This window comes from Pundamilia nyererei, unplaced genomic scaffold (assembly GCF_000239375.1).
Source record: "Pundamilia nyererei isolate P.nyererei 1_Seehausen unplaced genomic scaffold, PunNye1.0 scaffold00030, whole genome shotgun sequence".
In the NCBI taxonomy this organism is placed as follows: Eukaryota; Metazoa; Chordata; class Actinopteri; order Cichliformes; family Cichlidae; genus Pundamilia; species Pundamilia nyererei.
This window is the reverse complement of record NW_005187431.1, coordinates 2,816,243-2,840,266: the sequence shown is the minus strand read 5'-3', so window position 1 is coordinate 2,840,266 and position 24,024 is coordinate 2,816,243. Positions and strand designations below refer to the sequence as shown.

Below are 24,024 nucleotides of genomic sequence, written 5' to 3'. Positions count from 1 at the left end.
ATCTATCTATCTATCTATCTATCTATCTATCTATCTATCTATCTATCTATCTATCTATCTATCTATCTATCTATCTATCTATCTATCTATCTATCTCGTGTTGTAATAAGATAATCATGTTGCAAGTTAAATATTGCGTTATGTATGGTATCATAGGAAACAGCAATATTTACATTGTAATGACAGGCTGAGAGATACTCATATCAAACAGTGATAACAGGAGACAAGAGACTAAGTAATATAAAGACCAGTTTATATTAGTCATCCAAGTTATCGTTATAGATTCCACAGTGCTTCTTAACCAAGTGTAACACATTTTATAAATGTCATTTACAACTTTACAATAGCCGTGCAGATAATGTTCATAGATTGATTGATTTACACACCACTTATTAATCAGTTAGTAAATAAGATTCATTATTATTCTATTGTTAAGCAGTAAAAAAAAAAAAGTACAAAATAAACAAAAATTAATTTATCCTTTATTAATGATGGCTGTTATAAAGTGTCACCAAATTATCTTACATCAAATACACAACAAAAGTTTTCATCGCTTCATCTTTTAGCCACAGCAGATCATCTACCTCCATCTCACCCTATGCCTAGCACACCAATGCTCCTTTTCTGTGCCCACGAACATCCTCTGTGGTCTTCCTGTTTTCCTCCCGCCTTGCAGCTCCCTCTTCCACATCCTTGTTTGATATATCCACCGTCCCTCCTCCTCTGTCCAAACTATTTCAGCCTCGCCCCTTTTAACTTTATCTCTAAACTGCTCAACCTGAGCTGTCTCTCTGATGTACTCACTTTCTATCCATCCTTAAAAGTAAGTTTTGTTATAACATTTCTAAAGTTTCATCATTTATTAGGGGTTGCGTAACTGGTTTTTAAACTGCATAAAGTGATGTGTTATTTCTTCTTTTTTTTCTTTTGTCTGTAGCCAAGCTCATACTCTGTCTCCTTCCTCTCACAGCTGAACAATCCTTATTAAAATATAGCCCGAGTACCTTTGTGAATAGTTCCGGTTCGTGGATTTCCTCACTCAGGAATTCACAGTCATTTGCGGTGAGTCTGAATATATGTCCCCAGGCGATTGCTAAAGCACCCCTCCAAAATGTCCACAAGCTGAAATCACCGAAAGCCTTCTTTGAGTGTCTTCCCAAAAATACACATTTTCTTGGATATTGTATATTTCTGTTTAACGGTGATGACATTCACTTCACAATCCGGTGGCAAGTACATGCCAACATCATCAGAAATTAGCTGGGCGAACCATCATGGTTGTCATGGTAGCGATCACATTTGGACCCTTCCAGTAGTACCACTTAATACTATTGTAGCGAACCACGCTGGAGGAGGCAGGGTAATATATGCCGTTCAGGTTGGACGGACCACAAGCGTCAAACCACCATCCTGCAGAAGAGGAAGTGTGGCAAAAAGTTCAAGGTAAAAGTCAGAATTAATTGAATGCAAGCTCATGAAATGTAACACCCAAATGTACAGCTGTAAGTCAGCAGTAACTTTATACTGGCGCAGAAGGGAAATGAAATGCACTTCAGGACATTTACAAGGGAGTGGATATCGTTTTTTTTTTTCTTTACAAGACGGGTTATGAGGAGAGACAGATTGAGATGATGTGGGTTGAGCGACAGCAGGTGACTGATGCAACGTTACCTCCTGACGCGAGCTGCGCACACTTGCAGGTGCAGCGGTCATTGTCTCTGTCCTTGGTGCTGAACTGGCTTCCAGCGTGGGAGAGGCTGCTGGTTCGTCCAGCTGTGCCGCTGAAGCCCTCGGCATGAAGGCTAGAGAGGGAAAAAAAATGAATATAGAAATTCAGCAAAAAAGCTCAGCTGCAGGCGCTCCTATTCATTATTTAAAGCCATGTTGGGCAACTTGTTGGATGCTGCAAATGACAGTGAGTGGAAACTGCCCCCAAACTGGCTGAAGCTCAGTATCTCTAAAGTAATCCAATCATGTTCTGCTAAACTGAACACGGCACAGTTGTGTTTACTAACCCAGTTTGTCTGTATTTCAATAATACCACAGGATACCAACAGGATGAGGTTGACGAATTGGCTTCTTACTGTTCACTTTTCCTTTGTCGAACTTTGATTCTTCACAGCTTCTGGCAATATCTGACTTTACAATTTGGTTTTAGTAAACTGCTTCCTAAAGAGGGCACAATCCGATGTTCCTCTCTTTCACCGTTCCTTCTTCTTATTAAGAAACTCTGTAAGAGGGGGTGTATTTTTGGATGAAAGCCTGTCGAGCTCATCATTAAATTCAAATAAAATTTGTCAATTTATTATTTTACAAAGATAAAACAAAAAGAAACAGATGAATAGAAATATGTAAAGTTATATACCACAATATAATATCATATCCTTTTTATCATATGTACAGTACGACTCCAGCATTCCTATTGTTACCCCATTGTTGTCTCAACATCAGTATAAAAAGTAACCTAAAGAAGTTCTCATTATTTTTCTTCCATGCTGTGCTTTGTGAAGCAGCGGCGCCTGTAAGAAATCTCTATCCAACTTAAATTGATTCGCTCAATTATTTTCATACACCAGCCCGGCAATTGGGTGTGTGTGCGTTTCTGCGTCTGATTCCGCATCTGTGTGTGAGAGTGTGTGTGTGCGCGCACATCACGACTGCTTTAAAGAGAGCAGACAAGGTCAGTCTCGCTGTTTGGCATCTCCTCTGCCCTGTCATTTTGTCTAGTTAGTGCCACACTCTCCCCTGAGTTATGTGACCCCCCTCTCCTCCTCCCATGTAGCCTGGGGCACGCTGTCTGTGAGGACTAAGTGAAGAATCCTCCTCTTGAATTTGTAAGTTCACCGCAGGGCAGGACAACACATCGTGAGACGAAGGGGGGGGTGAAGGAGATAATGGTGCTGGTGCTGGGGGGCAGGAAAAAAGCTAGAACAGCACAGAGTTCATTAACAGAATTTCAATCAAATTTAATTACTTTTTTTTGTTCCCCAACAATACTCATCTTAAATTGTATATTGTGAGGTATAGTGGTGCAACAATACAGAGAGAACCCAACTGATCCGTGAGCAGAACCAGGTTAAGCCGTCTGTCACGACCAGTCAAGATGTGGGGAAAGGTTCAGCCATGCATGAGGATGGGTTTTTTCATGCTAATTCAGTGATGTGATGCTAATTAGGACCAATCAAATTAGTCAGAATGGCAACAGCAAGCTTACAGAATATGCTACTGGAAAGAGTGGCCTACAGAAGGTGTCAGCTCCTCCAGCACCCCCGAAAAACATTTGCATTAGCCATGACTTCCAGATGTGTTTTATTTTTTCTCTTTTCCCTCAGCTATTATACCAATACCACAGACCACAGGCTAACCCTTTTCAAGGTGACTGTCTTTTATATTGTTATTGTATGGCTTAATGACAGAGATACAGTTACGCTAAAAGAATGTCGACTACTTTCCCTGCTATAAGTGCAGCTATTCTTGGCTTCCTCGAAGGGAAAGGTGGTCTGTCATATCGATGATTAATGTATGAATCTTGTTACTGAGTTTTAGGTGAAGACCTTGATGCAGCTCTGGGGAGTGCACCGAATGCACCGAGGATGAGAACTGCTCTGGCTGACGAGCTGCATAGCACCACAGTTCCAGCTGGGGAGTTGCAATAAAAAAAACAACCCAGCTTCTTCGGGGTGCTAGCTGAATCTGATGCACATTGAACTGGTTAGACAGAATGTGGTTATATGCACTCAGGTGCTTCAACTCACACAGTGTAGCCTACAGCTAAATGTTGAAAGGCTGCGTTTCATCACGCTAATTATGGGGATGAAACTCAGGCAAATGCAATTTTGCTGCCCTATTAGGCGTCTTGGAAGCATACCTCCACATGTGATTATGATTTGTCATCTCTCAGAGCATCAATCTCCATAAACGTTCCCCAAACAAGGGAAAATTCCTGTGAATTTCTATCTAATCTAACCTCATATTACATTTCTGTCTGTTTTAGAAGCTACATGGCTTCGGCATTCCCACACCTCACCCCACCCCGACTCCCCCACACACACACATAATCTTGTTAGTGATTGCTGGGTTACCAAAGGGCTTTGTGTGAGTTGTCAGTTTCTGGCTGCGAGCAGGTATTGCTTAGTGTTCCTGTTATACTCTAGTGGATGTGGCTCCCTTTGGGGATTTTCAGGGGGAAACAGCAGGTGCATTGATGGGAAAAGAAAAATAGAGGCAAACTAAAAGTGCCCGCTTGCCCTCCACTTGGCTCATCATTTTGAATGACATTCTTTTAAAAACAGTCCAATTGCTGCCTCCACTTCAGCGGTCGCAGATAAAAAAAAAAAAAAACCCAGAAAAATGAAAACATAGAGACGAATTTTAACCGCTAATAACGGCTTCTAATCCGAGAGTCCCGCGCCCGCATCAAAGGTGACAGCTGAAGAGGTGTCACTGTACCGCCATTATAGTGTTCACAACAGACAGCTCTTAATATAGCACTTACACTGACTTCTGAAATAAAACACCTTCATTAAGAGCCGATTCATGTCATGTTTCTGAGAAAGTGGGAAAAAGAAATAATTAAATTTTCGATCAGAGTGTGGGTGTTTTAAGTGGGCATGTTGTCAAGTCTTGCCCAATCATCTACTAATTACCAAGTCATTCAATAAGACAAGAAAAGCATTGCTGCAAGCTAAAGAAACACAAGTTACAGTTCATGCTTTTTGGTTACCTGTAGTTTTTGTCCTCTCCGTCTATGTAGAAGTGGTCATAATGCGAATAGGCTTCATTCCCCTCTCTGTCTCTTAGCTGGACATGCAGACTGTAATCCTGGGAGCTGGTCAGCTCGTGGATGATATCATTCCCCAGCCAGTGTTCCCCAGACGACTCTCCAAAACCCTGGATTAGACACAAAGAAAAAGACACAATAGAAAAAAGAAAATATCCTAACAAGGGGGGGATGCTTTTATCAGCAGCCTGCCAAGTATGCTCAGAGTTAATATGAAAATGGACCTCAATTTAAGAAGTGAAACATATCATTCTGATGGGCTAAGACTGAATAAAGGAAGTGAAATACTCAACTCCCAAAGCTAAAGACCGGTCAGCTGACATGTTAATTTACTTCAAAATCCCAAAGCACAAAATCTCCACAAGCAAATGTAAAATACAAATTAAAATAACAGTTGGCTTTGTGAGTTTGTAGGCTGTTTGTTTGAACTTTAGACCTGGACAATAACAATATTTTTAGTATTATCGATAAACAGCAATAAATTATACAAAACCTTCACACACAAACACACTCCACTGCCTAAAATATAACACTGGTTGGTAGTTCGATCCCTGGCTGCTTCGCAGTCTACATGCTAAATGATACTTGATACTAAACCCTGACTTTCTCCTGATGTGTTCATTATGGGAGTGTGTCAATATAGATAAAAAGAACTAAGGCACAGGTGAGCGTGTGTGTGTCTGTGTGTGTGAATGAGACAGGTATAAAGTGCTTTAAGTGCTCGAGGACAGTTGGAAAGCGATATATAAGAATCAGCCCTACTCTCTATAGCATTAACAATTTAGCATTAGCTAACTGCACATCATTTTCCAGCACTGTACAATGTAGAAGTTGTGCAACAGTTAGCAATGGCAAAAAGTGAATAATAGCTGGAATTCATAAATAATGCAGACTGATATCAGCTACCTCACACTGAGATCTCTGTGCATTTATAGGCTTAGCAGCCATTTCTTCTCTCATTATTTTACTGGTGTAATGTGAGAGACCCAGCCGGTCAGGCACGAAGAACAAGAAAACCATCATACAAAAAGTCAAATAATGATGTCTGTGCCCATAAACGAAGTTAAAATAAACAGATCTAGGCTTGATCATAAAGTAAGACAGCACATTAACCGCTTAAACAAAAAAAAAACAATCCAAAAAATACAAACAAACTCTGTCTACACTGACCCAAACTGATATAAACACACATGAATCAAGAAAACAGGCCAGAAAACTGACTCAGCTTAAACACACAGTGGGAAAAAATCCTAACAAATAAGTAGTTAGCTTAATAGCCACTGACATAACTACTGACATAATCATTGTTAAAGGTGAAGAGAAACACCTACCACAACCAGAAACAGCTGCAGGTCTTCTCTGCATGGCCACTAACGTGCAGCTAAGAGTCAGTCAAAGCAAACAAATAGAGTTTCTAGAGGACCCTGTGTCCCTTAAAACCACCAAATATCTGTTTGTGCTGGAACTCACTATCCTTAGCAGAGTTTCCTGAAAAATTAAAACAGAGGAAACTCACAGCGTACTCATTAAAGTCCTTTGGCATGGGCTAGAAGACCTGTGAGGATACAGAGGTGCACTGTAAGAGCTTCATAGGCAGTCTAACACGGCCAGTTTGTCCAGTGAAGATTCGGGTAGTACTACCAAAACAAGTGACCTCCAGAAACATCAAGGCGACATTGCTCATTACAAACGTTACTTTTAAATCTGATGGTTACAGTAATTTTAGTATTCACTGTACTGTATAAACTATAGTCAGTTATTTCACTTTTCTAAATAGCAATTGCCTTTTCCTTAAATCCTCAGTGGCACAATTAAGCCCAAGGAAAGCAAAGAAGAGGATGCCCCAAGCAGATATGGAGGCAATCTTTCATGGATAAACTGAAAGCTGCTGACCCAATCGCCAAAATAACTTTCAGAGAGCACAGGATGTGATGTGGAGACAAACTGTCTAAGTCCTATATTCCATAAGGAGTAAAGAGGATTAAACAAAAGTAAGGAAATAGTGAGCGATAGTGCTAAGAAGAAATAATACAAATAATAGTCTGTAACTGAGCACAAACTGCTAAATATGGGGGAGTGAAATGGCTTGCAGAAAAGCCCAGTTCTGTCAGATACCATCTGTGTGTCACCATGAGAAAACACCGGGCGTGGGTCTGTCGTGCTACATCTGCCATGCGATTCTGAGCCATCTCCTGTTGGGCTTCAGCCCAAAATGGGAGCACTTCAGAAGTGAGGCATTTGGTCTGCACAGGTAATTTCTTTTTTATTGACCACTGTTCAATGTTCAATGCAGTTCCTGTGTCTGACTTGCTGCCCCCCTCGTGTGCTCTTTGCAAAAAAAACCCAAACAAACACACACACACACGAGGACTGTTTCGAGGAGGTGAAAACAGCTCGGTGCAACTCGGCCAGGTCCATTGAATTCCCAGGGTCAGCGCTTGGCACATCCCGTCCTTTCGTGACACATCGGTCTCACTTTTGTGGTGCTACATAACTGACTGGGTTATGCTACACGACTGGCTTTTAAAAAAAAATGTTTATGTCTTAAATATAAGTTACCTTGTTTCCCTGTCAAACTTGCTTTTTGCTGTGTTTTTTTTTTTTTTTTTGTTCAAATAAAGAGCTGTGGAACATTTATTATCTTTCCAGCACGTCTGGGTGCAAAATTCGATGAACTCTGAGACAACCTCTTTGAGAATACTGTGTGTGGACCAGGGCAAGTGAAGCATTATGGTTCATACGTTATCTTGCATCTACAGGGGCCCCTGTCCTCCCACGCCACAGCTGGAGCCAAATATTTATCATCCACTTGTAAAAATATTGTCCTTCAATAGTTTTTAAGGCGTTTTTTGTTCCCCTCTTTCTCCCACTCTCTCTGTTTGCAGTCACACTCCGCTATGCATTTAATTTCCAAACCGAGCAATGACAATTGATTTCTTGGCATAGGTGAAAGACAAATTGCTCTTCCATTCAGTCAAAAATCCCAAATTTGTTTTGTCTGTAAAAGCTTTACAAGCACTGGCTTTTCTTTTTTTTTTTTCTTTGTTGTTGTGCAACACTTTGTAAATGGAATCAGAAAAAAGAGCATTATTTAAATTCCAAGCAAAATGAAAGCCAAAGGTGCTAAAACATGCTCGATTCCCAGCCAAAGCGCTGGAGCAACTTCACAGTCTCTCAAGCGCAATTGTATTGTATCCAGTTTGTTTTAGGGTGGTCTTTGCATTTGGAAATTCGGTTTCTTTCATCAACGCACTCATATCCCTACACAGGAAGGCTTAGGGGAATCTGAGGATGGATGCAAATAATAGTGCTGCGTGACACGTGAGTGTGTGTGTGTTTGTGCATTTTTGTTTATGTGGATGTGTGGGAGTATGGCTGGGAGAGGGAGTGAGAGCAGGTGCAATAACATGGGGGGGCTGTGGAGAACATAAGGGCGGCCAAATACAACAAGCGCAGGTCACCCGGGATCACAGGCGAGCTGCTTTCCCTCACCTCTCTGTGTCAAAGCACCCGTGGAAAGTTATTGAAACCCCCTGTCCAGTCCTGCAATACTGATACCATAAGACCTGAGCTTAAAAGTGGCCCTGCCATCTGGCTGGGGAACCCACCGTTTTGTAATCCCTCCACCCACGATGGAAGTCGACGGAACCGTTTCTTCTGTGCTGAATCACCGTCCAACCCCCGCCTCTGGTCTTCATATCACAAAACACCTGCAAATAGAAAACAGCTAAAACAAGCTATTATTCCCTAGGGGTGAGTGTCTACAAGAAGTACATCTGAAGCTGTCTTTAAAGAAGACCTGTTCTTGGTAGTCCAAGAACCACCACATTAAGTCCCCTTCAAGTTTGTGCGTGCATCAATACGTTTTTATCCAACTAAAGAAGCATCAGAGCAACTGCAGCTGATACAGAACATAGAGCATTTGCCACAGTGATTGTTCTCTATTCAGAAGAGGCAAAACATTCATTTGGACTCCTGCTTCAAGCCACCTGGTGAATGCCGATCCTGTATTCCCCACCAGCTGCTGTGAGGGCTCTCTGGCTTTTTATCAGCTAACTGCTTGGCTTTGTTAACCAGCTTGTCACTGATTGTTGGTTGGCATTAAGTTGGTGCAGAGCAGATCCATTGGAGATGTTTTTTTTCAAATGGCATTAAGACTGAATGAAAAGAAAGAAGTCTGATGCTGTAAATTCGAAACAATCAACTAAAAGAGTCTAAAATGCAGGAAGTCCTGCAGCAGATTTACTTTGCAAATAAGTATTTAATTTAATGACATACAAAAGTATTTATTTTATATTCAAAAATGAAAAAAAGTTCTAAAACATCTTAATAGTCTATGAAGTATCAGTACTATATTGATACAAATGATGAACATATGTCAGACATTGAGTGTTCCCTATGTTTCCCATTTTAAACCATCTGAGACTGACGTCTAATCTTTCCTGAGTCTATGTATCCTTAAAGAGGGATTAATCTGAAAATGTCACTTCTTAAGGAACCAAAGCTGTCTACACTAAGTGAAGAATTGACATGAAGAAATAAAACACACCGCAGCCTTTCTGTTATTTAAAGCATGCCTCGGAAACCTCGGGAACTCTGCGTCTAAGGTTGTCACAATGATACGACCCAGGTGGGAAAGAAAAAACTTCACCTCACCATGTTCTCTTATCCCTTGTGTAGCAGCTGAGGAGGAGGCTTCTGCGTTTCTGGTTACACAGTCTGCTTTCTTTCTTGCTTGGCCGCAGGTTTTTCCATGGATTTTTGGACAAACTAATACGAATTCATTTTACTTGTTTGTCTCGTGACAGATCTTGAAATCTAAACTTGTCCAGGGACTTACTTTAGATATCTGAGGTATTTAATTGGACCTCTTCTAGCCTCCTTCAGGTGTGCTAAATGAATTTCTCCCATGGGTGGTAAGATTAGATACTTCAGTGATTCATTTTAATTGAACGCTTGTACTCACTATACCTCAAAGCAGTGTTGGACTAGTGTTCTTTGGCACTATGTTTGAATATCTATAAAATGTTGTCTCCTCAAATTATAAATGTTGTCAGCGACAGTTGTGTTTCAGAAACAATCTTACACTCTGGAATGTGGATACAACCAATAGTTGCTTGAATGTCTTCAACCAACCAAACCTCAATTCAGTTTTATTTATATAGCACCAAATTACAACAAGAGTGGCCACAATGTGCTGTATATCATAACAACTCAGAAAGCCACAGCAATCAGGGAACTCTCTTTGAGCAAGCACTTGGTAACCATGGGAAGGAAAAGAAAAATCCTTGTTAACAGGAAGAAAGCTCCCAAAGAACCAGGCTCAGGGAGGGGCAGATCAGTTGAGGGAGAACCGGTCACGGCATATAAGCATCCACAATGCAGGTTAATTTTTTTTAGTAAGAAATTAAAGTGTTCAGATGGTTCCGAGAATTTCATTTACCCTGAAATACACAGCAGACCAGCAGTGTTGTGTGATTATACTCTGGCACATTAGGCCAATGTTCTGACCTTAAAGGCATCACACCGAATACAAAAACAGGGTCTTGAAATAGAATTCTCAATTTAAGTCATTTCCCAAATGTGGTTGTTACTCTGATTTAGACCAGATTCATATTTAATACTCCAAATAGACTTGTTATTGGCCAAGAAAGGCATGCCAGGGCCAAATCCATTACAATAAAGCACTGGAAGCTCAAGGGTCATTAGGATTTTCAAGAAAAAAAAAATGACTTTATGGTCAATGTGATAAAGGGACTTTCTACGAATAGAGTTCTCAAAAACATACAGAAAAGAGACACAAAAAAGGAAGAAAAGAAGAAAAAAACAGACCCTTAACTATGTGGTTTTGTAATCATTATCATCATTCACAGAGCCTAATGGATGGCCCGCTAAATCTGCCTCATATATCCAGTTTATGCATTAAACATGTATTCTTGTATTCCTTTTGTCTGTAGAGAAAGCTGGCTTTCGGCTTTGAAAATAGGGCAATTTGTATGTGCCCCACTTTTATGCAGCCACCCAGCTTGCCTAGCCACATTGCAACTTGAATTAGATGGCGTAGATTGAAAGCAGCAATGATTTCACGAGTACTAACTTGTATCAGTGGAAATGTACACTGGCCCCAGTTGGCAGGAAACACATGGCACCAGTGCCTAACACCTGGCTGCCTTGCCCACAGGAAATAAAGAGGAAGAACAGGGGGTGGGGGAGGGGGGCAGAGGCAGTAGGAGTTGGTGCCAACAGCTAACTAGACTGAAAATAATGAATAAAACAACACTGCTTCAGCCTGTCTTTTTTGCCCTGTAAGGCTTTGAGAGTTAAGATCCCCAGAATGCTAGATGTGACTCAGAATATGAATAGCCTGCTGGTGGATGTCATGGTTGACTTACCAAGGGCTAGTTACTTGAGATCAGTAGAGGTACCTCTTAGGCTTTTCTGACTTTGCATTCTGCAGTGCACTCTCGCTCACCATAAAGCCTGCAGGGCATAATGCTCCTGTTGCTTATTATTTTAGCTCTCTGTAACACAGCATGACATCTTCATCACCTCTACACCAAATCCCTAGTATATTACCATGACATCAGACTAGTTTTGTTTTTTCTCCCTGTATTTATTGCAGCTCAAAATAATGACTCTGGGTTGGGGAAAAAAACTATAAAATTAATCCAAGTTAAAATAACTCTAGTGTTAAATTGTGTGAGACACACAGACCAAAAGAAAGTTTCATGTCAGAGTCGGTTAGGTGATATTTGCAAGAAAAGGCCAGTGGCCTTTAAAGTCTTACTACCTTGACAGTCTGTGTGGAGTTGTGGAGGCGTATGCTATATATTCCACTTTCTTTCACTCCAGATCGCAGGATCTCTGCACAGTCCCTGAAACTAAGCGGCTCCTCCTTGGGCATATTGGAGATTTCTGAAGAAACATGCAAACATGTGTTTACAGATGGCAACCTTACGGGTTTTGCACACAAATCCCAACCCCATATGTGAGTTCTCTCGAAGCTTTACACTCTGCTTTAAGCCTTTTGTGTCTGCAGTGTAAGCATGTACATATATAGCATGTCTCAGATGTTAATTACAAGCTGCCTTTGGCTATATTTGTTTAGAAATTGATATTTATAGTGCCATTTGCACAGTAAACTTACTAAGGCTTACCATTGCAGTGATTGGCCACAGCGAGCAGCTGCTGCACAGTATCTGTGAGCATGGCCTGCTGTCTCTGTAGTAAGGTGCTGTTAAGAGAAGAGCTGCCCAGTTCGTGCTGAAGCTGACTGACCAGTTGGCTCTGCCTCTCGAGAAGCTCTTGAAGCTGCTGCTTCTCGCTCTGCAGACCTTTTAGCTCCCTCCCATACCGACCCTCCAAGGTTAAGAGCCTTTGTTCCAGAAAACTGTCAAAGCAAAGAAAGAGAAAGTGAATTTTTCTACTTTATAGAGAATTCTTGAAAAGAGAGGAAAAAATTAATGAAAAATACATCTGAAGCAGCACTAACACCATTGTTAAATGCATATTGTTTGGAGGATGAAGATTAAAAGCATGTGTGTGTGTGTGTGTGGGGTGCAGAATCCATCCATTCAGCATTTACCTTTCACAGTGGAGACTGCACAAACTTGCACATTTATACAAGGATGACTAATAGACATCAGCTCCACAGTCTCATTGGGCTAACATCATATAAACACCTGTACCACAGCAGCACTCACAGATGGCCTGCATGCTAAGCTGCTCGATCATAGCAATGAGGTAACAACATGATTGCGTGTGTGTGTGTGCGTGTGTGTGTGCGCGCGCGCGCCACACAAGTGGCACACCCCCACGTCCAAACGAGCACCATAAATCCCTGCAGCTTGATCTTTATGGCTTTGACTAATGAGTCTGCAGCAGTTATTTATTGAAACAATCCAGCCACCTAGATTGAACAAGCTACTTCTGAGCTCCGTGAACACGCAGATGGATCTTCAATCTCCCACTTTAGGCAGCAGCTCAGTATGTGGCCGGGAAAGAAAGCTGGATCAATCGAAACCACTTTTTTTTTCTTTTCACTCACTTCCATTTTATTTTTTTGCTTTGTGGGAAAACACTCGATGAGAAATTGTTCTCCATTATGGGCGCTTTGCTTCAATCACAGTGCAAAGCATGGCATAAAGGCAGCACAGCAATGTTTCAATGATTGTGTAAGTTGACGGAACATTTCTTGTGCGACCTGGGCAATTATACTTTTCTGGTTATGATATTCTGCTATTTACTATTATTATTCTAAAATATACACTGGTACTAGTCTTGCTGCAGTGTGCTGTACTTCCTGCCAATACTAGTTCACATATAATGCCTATGAAAGCAAACATGCCTCTCTGCCCCTTCTTAGCTTGGCAGCAGTTCAAAAACTGGCCCCATGCCCTTAAGGCTCAGCAGCAGTAGCCTCATCCAACCAGTGGAGCCCTTATTTCCCTTTCATTCCACAGCTGCCTCTCCGCAAATCTGCTATTACATTTCTAATTTCATGCACCCTGTCATGGAGTTTACCCTTGTCAAGACGGATTCATTTATCTACACGTCCGATCTGCGTCACCGTCTTGAAAGATGAGGGCCGAAGGGCAGAACGGGGGGTCGAGCGGGGCCAGATGTGTAACAGGTGCTAGAACGCTGGAGGACTGTGTTCTCTGTTGGTCACACTTGGTAGAGATGGATGGAATGATAAACAAGCGGATAGAAAGAAAGAAAGAAAACTGGCTCCCTTTCAATCCACCCAGAGCCCAGCCCTTAACCTCCTGGCCTTTACTTGACCCTGTGTTCCTAGAGAGAAGAAAGGGAAACCCCTCCTAACTGCACTGCCCATTTACTAGCAAACACACACAAACACACACGCTTATACAATGCGCATTATGTCTAATTGCCCTCTAGTTCACAATTGATGAGCTCATTCAACATATTTCTTTGCAGTTGCAGTATGGGAAGGGCCAGTTTATGCATGTGCATATACAGTGCATTAATCTCTGTGGGGCTTTTATAGTCTCCCTTTCAAAATACCCATGAAGTGGCCTTTTCCTGAGAAAGCATTCTTTTTCAAAGGAGTATTTGCTTTTTTATGTTTCATCTTATTTCATTAGCAAAGGAAAAACCGATGAGGAAAATAGCACGAACCAAGTCTTACAGACAGATTTTTATAAAAATCAAAGAAAAACTCATTATCGCACGTAGAGTTTTAGGGAGGGTTTTACTGATGAAGCATTTTCAAGTGCTCTAAAATGTGCTCTAATGTCTTTTGAGAAGTGTGTGTGTGTATGTGTTCTCACCTGTTTTTATCACTGAGGCGAGAGATCTCTTGAGTCTGCAGAAGTATATGTTTCTCCAGCCGGTTAGTGAAGAGTGAGTACTCAAGTAGCTGAATCTCCAGGCGGCTTGTCTGGTTTAACACCTATAGATTGATAAAAAACAATAAGCAAGAAAAAAAATCTATCACACATTAAAGAAGACTGAATGAGAACGGTGAGAGATGTGGAGTGGAAAAATAAAAGGCGCTCGCCGGGAATTCATAAAAAGGACCCTTGGGGATAAACTGTCCATCACAAAGCTCGTGAAATTGCCTTCTTTGATCTTATAATCAAAACTTAAGCAAGGATGATCTCATGTGCACCTGTGACATGTTTTGAAGTCGCGGTTAAAACAAAAACTTGAACAAAGCTGCTCGGATTATTTGCACAGGTTGCAAATTTTATATAAGCTTTGATAAGAGAGAAAGAAAGCAACGGGACCAAAAACAGCCTGGTCTGTAATAACAAAATCTGTGGCATAATTGAAGACACATCTGTGTTGTGCTACCAAGCTTTGTGTTTTAATTGGCTTGTTGTCAGACGCAAAGCTCGACTCACTGTGTCAATCAAGAGCCTGCAGGACCAAATACCAGCTGTTTTAGAGCATTTCCCGCCACCTTTGGGCATGGCTTCTCAGCGGGTTACATCTGATTTACATTTAATTAGCTGTTCACCGAGCGTTTCCCAAGTGACATCATTTGTTTTTGCATGGGTGTGGCCCCCACAGTTTTTCATTTGGACTGGCTGCAAATAGGTTCGCTCTGGTCTTTGCTGATAGGCTTACCTGGGTCTCAACATCTGTCAGTTTACGAGTCTGCTCTGCTGATTGGCTGAGGAGGTTGGTTCCCATCTCGAGCATGGCAGCTGTCTGGGTGTGTACCGCAGTTCTCTTTATTTCCTCCACCCCAGAGCGCACATTCTCGTTGATGAAGTTCTCCAGCTGTGGGGAGAACAGGCTGATAATTTTCTCATTCTGTGTTGGTAATAATCAGATTTTATCCATGCACTGCATATGAAGGATGGAGGTGGCCACCATGAAGTCACCCATTAGTTTGTGGAAATTGTGAAGCCTCAGTATTAGCATTTTAATTTTATGGAGTCAGAACCACCACATTTAGACCAGAGGGAGTCGAGTGCTAAATTGTGAGCAAAGTGATTGGAAACGACAGAGGTGAAGACTCTCAGACAGTAGTTGACTACCACCTACAGCTGCCTTTGTTGGCTGGTCAGTAAATAGCATAGGAAGCTGTGTGTATGGCACATCGGTCAATCAACAGTCACAACACTTAATGTAGGCCTTGCAAAAATCCAATCCATGCAGTTGCGAACAATAATCCTCAGATCACTAGTAGCCTGAAAAGGCTCCTGAATAAGAAGAAGAAAGACTTTAAACGTGGGGACGGGAAGGAACTGAGGAGAGTTCAGAGGGACCTAAGAGTGAAGCTGAGGAAATGCAAGGATTCCTACAGGAGGAAGCTGGAGGTTAAAGTTGAGCAGAATGAGAAGAATGAAAAACAAATCACTGGTTTTAAGGTGACAGACAGACAACCAGTGAGCAACCTGGAGAGGGCAAATGAGGTAAACCTTTTTACCTCATTTGCAGGTTTAGTTCACAGCCCTCCACACACACTCACTACCTTTACTGATTTTTTTTTTCCTTTCTCCTCTTCTTCCCCTTCCTCCCCCTACTTAACTAAGACTCCTGGCCTCCTCCTGGTGCTTGCCTTGTGTCTGTGATCCTAACGCCATTTATGACGCCATTTTGAAGAAGGAGTAGATAGCAAACATCCTGTCTGGTTCCTGCACCAGAGACGTCAACACTATCAGAGCATAAAGACTATCGAGCAGTTGCTCTCATATTGTATGCAACAGAAGTACTGGAGAGACTAGTTTTGGTCCTATTGAAAATGCATGGAATAACTTCTCTTGGCCTTCCACAGTTACATACAGAACAAATCTAAATACAATCATCCACATACTGCAGAGGGTTTACTCCCATCTAAATAGTAAGAAGGATCACTTCTGCTGCTGTCTCCATTCCTGTTCATCTTGTACACCTCAGACTTTCAGTACAACTCTAAGTCATTAAGTGATGAGCAGGAGGAGGAGTGCAGGACACTAGTGGATGACTTTGTTGAGAGGTTTGGAAGAAATCTTTCACTTCTTTGTGTGATTAATAGTAGAGAGATAATGATCGACCGCATAAGGAAATAGATAGCTGCACGGCCCTGGGGCAGGATCTGTGTTCAGATGAGCACTGTATTTACTGCCAGGCTGTAAAAGGTTATTTTAGTGGCTAAAGTTGAGCATTTTAACACAAAAGTCTATGAGGGCTTACTGATTTACTTGAAGCTGGCCTCAAATGGCCACTAGGGGAACTGCAGTTTTTTGACAATTCATTTTTCAGCCCCAAGGGATTGCTGCTTGATTTTAGCAGGCAATGTGCTTTATGTATTCACTAGGACATTGATGCAGTATGAAAGACTGAACCTTGAAGTCGTGTGCCCTTTTTTTTTTTACTTCAATCTTTTCAGACACTGTGATGGAGTCACAGAATTTAGTATCCCCGGGGCATTTGCAGTGTATTTCCACTCATCTATCCATCCATCTACAGGTTTACCTCAGGCCAATCACCTAACATTCATAAAATGATGGAATATATAGGCATTTCAGTGGGTATGCAGAAAGAGAAGCGAAAGCATATACTGGGAGTTTGACATCAAGATATTCATGAGCAGGACTTCAGGGATAGTCACCTAAACTCTGTAATCAATCACAAGCACCGAGAGAGAAGCATTGGCTAAAACCCATCATATGTTACACCGGGAGTAAAAATAGGATGACATCCATCTTGTTCCAATAAATAGATTTTCTTATTAATGTGGTCTGTTTGAGAAAACGGCATCAGGAAGTCCAATTTCACTTTTTCTACTGTGAATGATACAGTTTTGTTTGATGTTTAACGGGCAATGGCCTGTGCCTTTTGCAATAAAGCAGAGTAGAATATCGAACTCGAGAACATTAATATTTATGATTTTTCTGGGGAGAAAAGATCAGACTGTACTCATTAAACCACACAAGTGGAAAATTAAGTCTCTGAGGAGAAAGCACTCAAAATTATCCAGCTAATGAGTGGCTATCCACAAAAATCGAAGGAAATTCAAACCAGACAATTGTTTGTTTGGTGGTTTGTTTCTTCGCCTAAAAAAATATGTGGAGGAATGGGGTCATTATAATTCTTTCTATTAAGTTTAAAAAATACTAACTTAAGTGGGATAATAGAGATGAATCTGCACTCAAACTGTTTGCTTGCTAGTAATCTTTCTCTTTATCTCTTGAACTTTCCCATTCTTTTAAAGTGTCTCCCTTCAATCTTTCTCTGTAAATCCCTCCCTCATATTTTACTATTTTAGGACAACTGAGACCGCGGGCGGGGGGGGGGGAAATCCGTTCATAATGAAGGTTATGAAGAGATTACCAAGCGGATTAAAGCAGACTCCAAAGAAGAACCAAAGATCCCTGCATCGTAATCAGCCTTATGCATTCAGGGCTGCTATCGGCCTGCCTGTCCAAAGTGTTCCTATTACATCCTTTCTTCCAGAGCTCAATTCAGAAGTCTTGATGTACTCCATCCCCCTTCTGCCAAATGCTCGCTCGCTGTTGCTGTCGCTCGCTGCACTATGCAGCCAGATAAATTGCTTTTGGGATGTAACATAATTGCGTTTTATTGTGTATACGAAAGAGAGAAGGGATCGGTGCTGAGAAAATCATAGGACTTCCCTGATATCTTAATTACTGAGCAAATGGACGCGCTTGTTCTTGGTTACAATTGCAGAAGGGAGGGGAAACATGTGTGCACGTTGTTTTGGCAAATGACCATGATAGACGGAGGCGCAACAGGATGGGTACGACTGCGAGAATGGAAATAGTGATTTGACGGCCATATCAGTGCAAAAGCAGAAATCTAGAGAAACTTCTGTGTGAAACTTTTGTGACTTGCTCTTTAATCATACAGATTTTTTCTGCCACCACCTCTATGCAATGGAAGAGACAGAGAGTCTGTTTAAGCTGTGCAGTGTACAAAAAACTCTAGATGCATTTCACACTGCGACCTGTTTTCACAGCAGCAAAGTCTGTTAAAAGATTTGCCTCTGGTTGACACCATGTTCTGTAGGTTGAACAGGGCAACGACAAAGAATATAAATCAATGTGGCTGCTGATTTTGTTTTTCACCTGGGGTTGGCAGTTCCTGCTTGTCAGGAAAAAAACAGACACACCCACCTGATGAATCCAGACTTTTTGATTTTTCATCATGTTATTCACATCTTAGTAGTTAATAGATGGACTGGCAGCAATGTTAAACAGCATTAGTTCAACTGAGGTCCCAGCAGATCTGTTTATCTCCAGCTGCGGGACAACTCCAAGCCACTTTGTAACCCACCTCTACATCAGCTCCACCCTTCATCCTGTGTTTCGCTTAACCTGTGGTGTATCTGTTGTCACTGATATCTGCATTATTATCTGCTGCAGGGTGATGTTCATCTCTCCATCTTATGCTCATATTTATGTTTTTCTAATGATGGGTCTGGTACCAAGAACAGAAGCATGCTACCAGATGTTAGCTAATGCAATATTTTTTTAGGGATAGGTATATTTTTAGAAAGTCCAAAAATGCATCCCAGTAACTTCGGAGATACCCTGAATTGTCCTTTAACACCATGACAACACTAACCTTTGTAGTTTTGACTGCAATGTCTGGATCTATTACTGGATAAATCGGACAGCTGGGGTCCTGACATTACAATTTAGCTCAAAGCACCAACACAGCCAGTAGCATGAGGGCAGAATTTTATTCTTGTCTCGGTGTCACTTTATTTATTGCTGTGAGGACTGCCAAGATACCCACAGACTGTGGTAAAGAAAAAGAAAAACTCAACTAAACAAAACTGCAGCATAAGTGAAACTGTGTCTTTGTAATTGAGATGAGCACTTAAGATTTAATAATTCAGCAGTCAGAATCAGACCACTTACGAAGGAAAAATGTGTGTAAGTCTATGAAAGTTAATGGAGCCCAATCGAGTGATGTAAGTAATGTGGTAGAAATGCTTTGGTTTAATGAAATATTGAGCAGCCAAAATATCAGGTCACCAGTGGTCAGCTGGCTACCTTGATCTGTGCAATATTTCTGCATTAGCATAATAACCACAGCCTCTGAAACATACTAAGAAAAGCAGCCAAGCCCTCAGGGCAGCAGAGAGCAAAAGGGACACGATGGGGGTGATGTTGGGGGTTGTTCCAAAAGAAAACAAACACCAGTTTCTTCTTGGAAACACCAGGAGGAATCTGGAGCATTAATACAGTCCTGTTGGACTTCACTCAGAGTTTACTCTGTGGAACATGGTGGATTAGTATGTGTGTGTGTGTGCTCCTAAATCTGTATGCGTGGGTGTGTGTTTTCTTTCATAGGGTTTTGGTAGAAAGCTCACAGTAAGGGTCGTAGCATCCCAGGGGAGCTTTGAGGGAGATCGTAGGTTTCACAGAAACACCGACACACACTCATACATGTGCCTGAAGCTCTTCCAGATCCATACCACCACGTTCCTCCAAAACCTGCAGAATGCAGATAGGCTTAATGAGCCTCACAAGGTGCTGAAAAAGCTTTGCCATCTGGGGTCAAAGTTCAGCGTACCCTTGTGCAATTGAAAAGAAAGGTCTCTCTAGAGTAATGCTGTGTTTTTGTTGAAATCCCACCTACAGTTTGATCATTTATGCATCAGTTTAGTCTGCTGGGGGTTACTTGTTGAAATGTTGGATCGTTTAGTTTCATTCCAGACGTTATGTGGAGGATGTTGGCAACGGAGCGCGATGTGTGTCAGCAGAGGCTTTTCTGTACATGTTGTGGGACTGTTTTACTGCTTTTTGTTTATAGCCGCTTATATCACATCTCTGGTGGAGAAAGTGGAAAGTTAGAGTCCAAGATGAGTCCAAGATGAGAGCAGCATGTGAAGATTTAAATTCTACAGTTCAGCTCGAGCTTTGTAAATGATATGCGTGAGGACAAAGTGTTTTTTTCTTCCTTTTTCCATATTTCAAACACACACGTATATATTTATAATATGACCCCACGAGATGCTTCCTATGGAAGGCGTGACTCCAGTTCATAGATGGAGTATCACGCAGAGCGAATACACAGGGGTATATCAGTGTGTGCTTTTATGTGTGTGTTTCGATTCCATTTCAGGTGAACGTGAGCAGAATGGGAGAAGGTTTTGAGAGCTCATGATCGATGAGACACATTCATCACATCAGAGGTGCGGATAGAAATGACAAAGTTGGATGGAAAAGAATTGTCAGGAGGGAAAGGAAAGAATTAAAAATGAGTGTATATGGTGGGAAGGGTGAAGTGACAGCAACGGAGGAAACATTTTGGCATTCACAAAACCACATTTTCATATCCTCAGATATGTGTTTGCACTCAGTCGGCCAGTCTAAACACCCAACACAAATTCTTATAATCAAACTGGGGATTAACGCATACCATAAATATACTGGCGGAGATGGAGACAAGAATAGACAGATGGGTGGAGAGGGGTGACCTGTCAGTCACTCAGTCAGTCTGTCCAAAACAATGGCCCAACACTGATTCCCTGCCCAGATAACCTTAGGAATGGAAACTCCACTGTGAAGCCATTTTACATTACATCATTTCATTTTACTCAGTCATAATCTGAGTCAACCGGAGCTACAAAGGCTAACAATCCAATGAGGACAAAATGTGTCCAACACCATCTTACTGAGAAAGGATGATACTGTTTTTATGTACATTGGGTTTGGTACAGAGAGCATTTGAGTTGACTTTGGCTCATAAATCCACTAAAACATACTTATTGCTCGTGGGGGCGAAAACACTCATTTAGAAGGTTTAACCATGTGAGACATATTTGGCATGATATTAAAAAACTTTTTTTTTATCCATTCTTCTTCCACTTGCATGCAACAGGGAGTTCTGACATCCCAGTGGTCTTAAATTCAGACACACACTCATACACTAGGTATTGTCATGGAGCCAGATATCCATACAGCAAGCATCCAGGAAATCCCAGCTAAGCAGTGAACTTATCAATAATGAGGGCTTGTCAACAGATGTTATCGGATGGAGCACTCTGTGGACATCCGGTGCTTCTACAGCATTTAGTTTGAAGATCTGCGAGCTGAAAGCGACATTGCAAAAAAAGACAAGAAGAACACGGTATGGCAGGAGGAAGTGGTCGCCTTAGTCAACAGTTCAGAAACCTTACCTTCTGCAGCCACTGAGTGTTATTCTCCATGGCACTCTCCAGACTCTGCAGCTTCCTCTCTTGCCAGGAAGGCCTCTCCTTTTGGGCCTTGCTCTCCTTGGTTTGGCTTGTATCGGGCTCGGCCTCAGGTGGGGAGTCCCTTTGCAGGATATTTGTGACCTGGAAGTCCTTTAAGGGATGGCAGTGTTCCACCTCAGGAAGGATGAAAGTGTAGCTGCAGGGGCCGTGCTGCACACGGTGCTGCTGGCGCTCTGAGGCAATCGCGATGGCCAGCACATAGGCCAGGTAGGTGAAGGTCAGGGCCAGCAGGCGGCCCATGTCAGGGTCAAGAGAGGTAAAGGGATGGGAGAAGAGAGATGGAAGAAGGTTCCACCACACCTGGGAGAACTGGCAAGGGAGTGAGATCAATTTCTCCTTTTGCCCTTTCTATATTTTTCTGTCCCTGAATGCTCTGCCTCTGTCTTCTTCCTGTATTCTCAGTCCAACTCCTGCTGCTCCAGCCTCTGTTTTATCACTTTCACTTGTCCTCTTTTGGCTGATCCTCCACTTTGCTGCTGCATCCAGAAGTCTTTCTCCAGTCCAGTTCGTAGTCCAGCTGTTCTTTGTGAGGGGTGGATACAAAAACACACACACACAGGAAAAAAGGCAATTGTTTCCTATTGTAACTCCAACACCCGGCCAGCCAGCACATGCAGCTCAGCCCAGGAAGCCAACAGCAGACTTCCCTCCCACCGTTTATCTCTCTTTTGAAAAGTTGCTTTCCTCACTGCCGTCTACTCAAGCTCCTGGAGTCCATACATTGGTCTGGATGAGAGAGGGGAGAGGAGTGAAGAGAGGCCTGCTTCAGGATGTTGGCTGAAGCAGTAAAGCTCTTAAAGCAGTAGAGAGAGAGAGCTGTGTACCTCACCACACACACCTCTTGAGCACATAATCAGTCAACCACCCTTCCCTCTTTTACTTTCTCCCTCCCTCTTGCGCTACTCCTGTTTGCAGGGGGGTTAGAAGAGGAAGCTGCAAAAATTACACACAGCTCACCACAAGAGCCAAAAACTAGGAACTCTCTTTGAAAACCTTTTGCTCCTTCTCATTCTCTCTTTCCTTCTCTCCACTTCCTGTGTCTTTTTAATTTAAAACCGTTTTACTGGCATGTCAATTATTATTTGGTAAAGAACATGTTTACCTGAAACGATACAAAAAAACTGACTATGTCAAATTCTTATCTTTTGATTAGGAATCACGTTTGTTATGTTGCAGTACTGATTAATACTAGTTTGGTGTTTTCAAACCCTGCAGTACGATGACTGTTTTGCCTTCAGTTGTTGGCTAAACTGATATTTGCTCAGTCTTTCATTTAGATTATTTACAATCTAAATGAAACTAGCAGAAACAAGCCTATTACTATGGCTTTGCTGTAAACATGCATAATCAAAAGAAGAAGAGAACATTTTGGACATTTTCTCTTCCAGGTGTACTGGAGGGTGTCCCACCTGTGGACTTCATTGTCCTTTTGCACCTGTATTGTTGAGGTATTGACATGGAGTTGGAGCTTCAAGGTGGTTGCTACCTGCCATGGTGGTAATCCCTGAACCAGATGGAGGACACGGGAGATGAAGGGATCCATCGATCTAAGGAGTTCTGTCGGGCTTGTTTAGCCTGTGGGACTCCTGAGACAGCTGACAGGTAGCGGCAGCCCAAGAGAAGTGTGGCTCCGGAAGTAGTAGAAGCAAAAACATGGGTGTGGGAAGAATTCAGTGAGGTCACAGAACAAGATTTTTGGTCCACCTTGAAGCAAAAGCGATGCTCTGCTCACTCTGTATAGTGCCTCAAGACTTATACTGTAAGGTTAAGCTCTTACAATAATACAGAGAGAACAGAGAAAACCTTCACAATCAGATGACCCCATATGAACAAGCACTTTGGCAAGAGTGGGAAGGAAAAACTCCCTTTCAACAGAAGAAACCCTCTGGCAGAACCAGGCTTAGGCAGAGGCAGCCATCTTGAGTGAAGGAAGAAAGAATCTGGGTAATGATTCGCCTATCACCAGTGGTGAGGTCACTTAGGTAATTGAAGAGCTCCTTGGTGGCAGAGCCCTTGAGGTGGATGAATCAGCCTGTCTGTGAAGGTCTACAACCAGGCACTGGAGAGGAAAACCCATCCATTGGTTGAACCTAAGATTCAGGAGGAACAATGCCGGTTTCATTCTTTCGGAAGATTGGATCAGCTCTATATAGGGTTTGTGGGAGTTTCCCCAATCAGTCTACATGTGCTTTGTGGACTTGGAGAAGGCATTCCAACATTTCCCTCATGTGGTACCTGTTGGAGGTGCTCAGGAGGAATGAGATAGCTGACCCTTTGTTACAAATCCCATACAGCCAGAGTGAGAGATTAGTCCACATTGCTGGCAATCAGTTGAACTCAATCCAAGTGGGTGTCTAAATTTTCCAGGGTTGACTTTTGTCACAGATTCTGTTCGTAATTTTTAAATAAATTCTAGGGGTATCCAAATGGCTAAAGTCTTCCTCGTTGGTGATTTCAGGATCTCATCTTTGCTGGCCTGCAAGTGCTGTCAGTGGAGGAGAAAATGGATGGATGGATGGATGAATGCATTGACATTAATTAATTAATTTATTTATCA

At 42.0% G+C, this 24,024-nt stretch overlaps 1 protein-coding gene across 1 annotated transcript; it reads right to left on the bottom strand.

Moving 5' to 3' along the window:
- Nucleotides 1-143: 143 nt before the first annotated feature.
- angpt2b (angiopoietin 2b) lies at nt 144-22,295 on the bottom strand. The gene is made up of 9 exons (XM_005728848.1): nt 21,390-22,295; nt 14,876-15,031; nt 14,074-14,195; nt 11,938-12,170; nt 11,571-11,695; nt 8,389-8,490; nt 4,724-4,890; nt 1,672-1,802; nt 144-1,410 (listed from the first exon to the last, which is right to left on the bottom strand). Exons 1-9 carry the CDS (start codon nt 21,705-21,707, stop codon nt 1,250-1,252), a joined length of 1,515 nt encoding a protein of 504 aa, XP_005728905.1. The 5' UTR covers nt 21,708-22,295; the 3' UTR covers nt 144-1,249.
- Nucleotides 22,296-24,024: the final 1,729 nt, after the last annotated feature.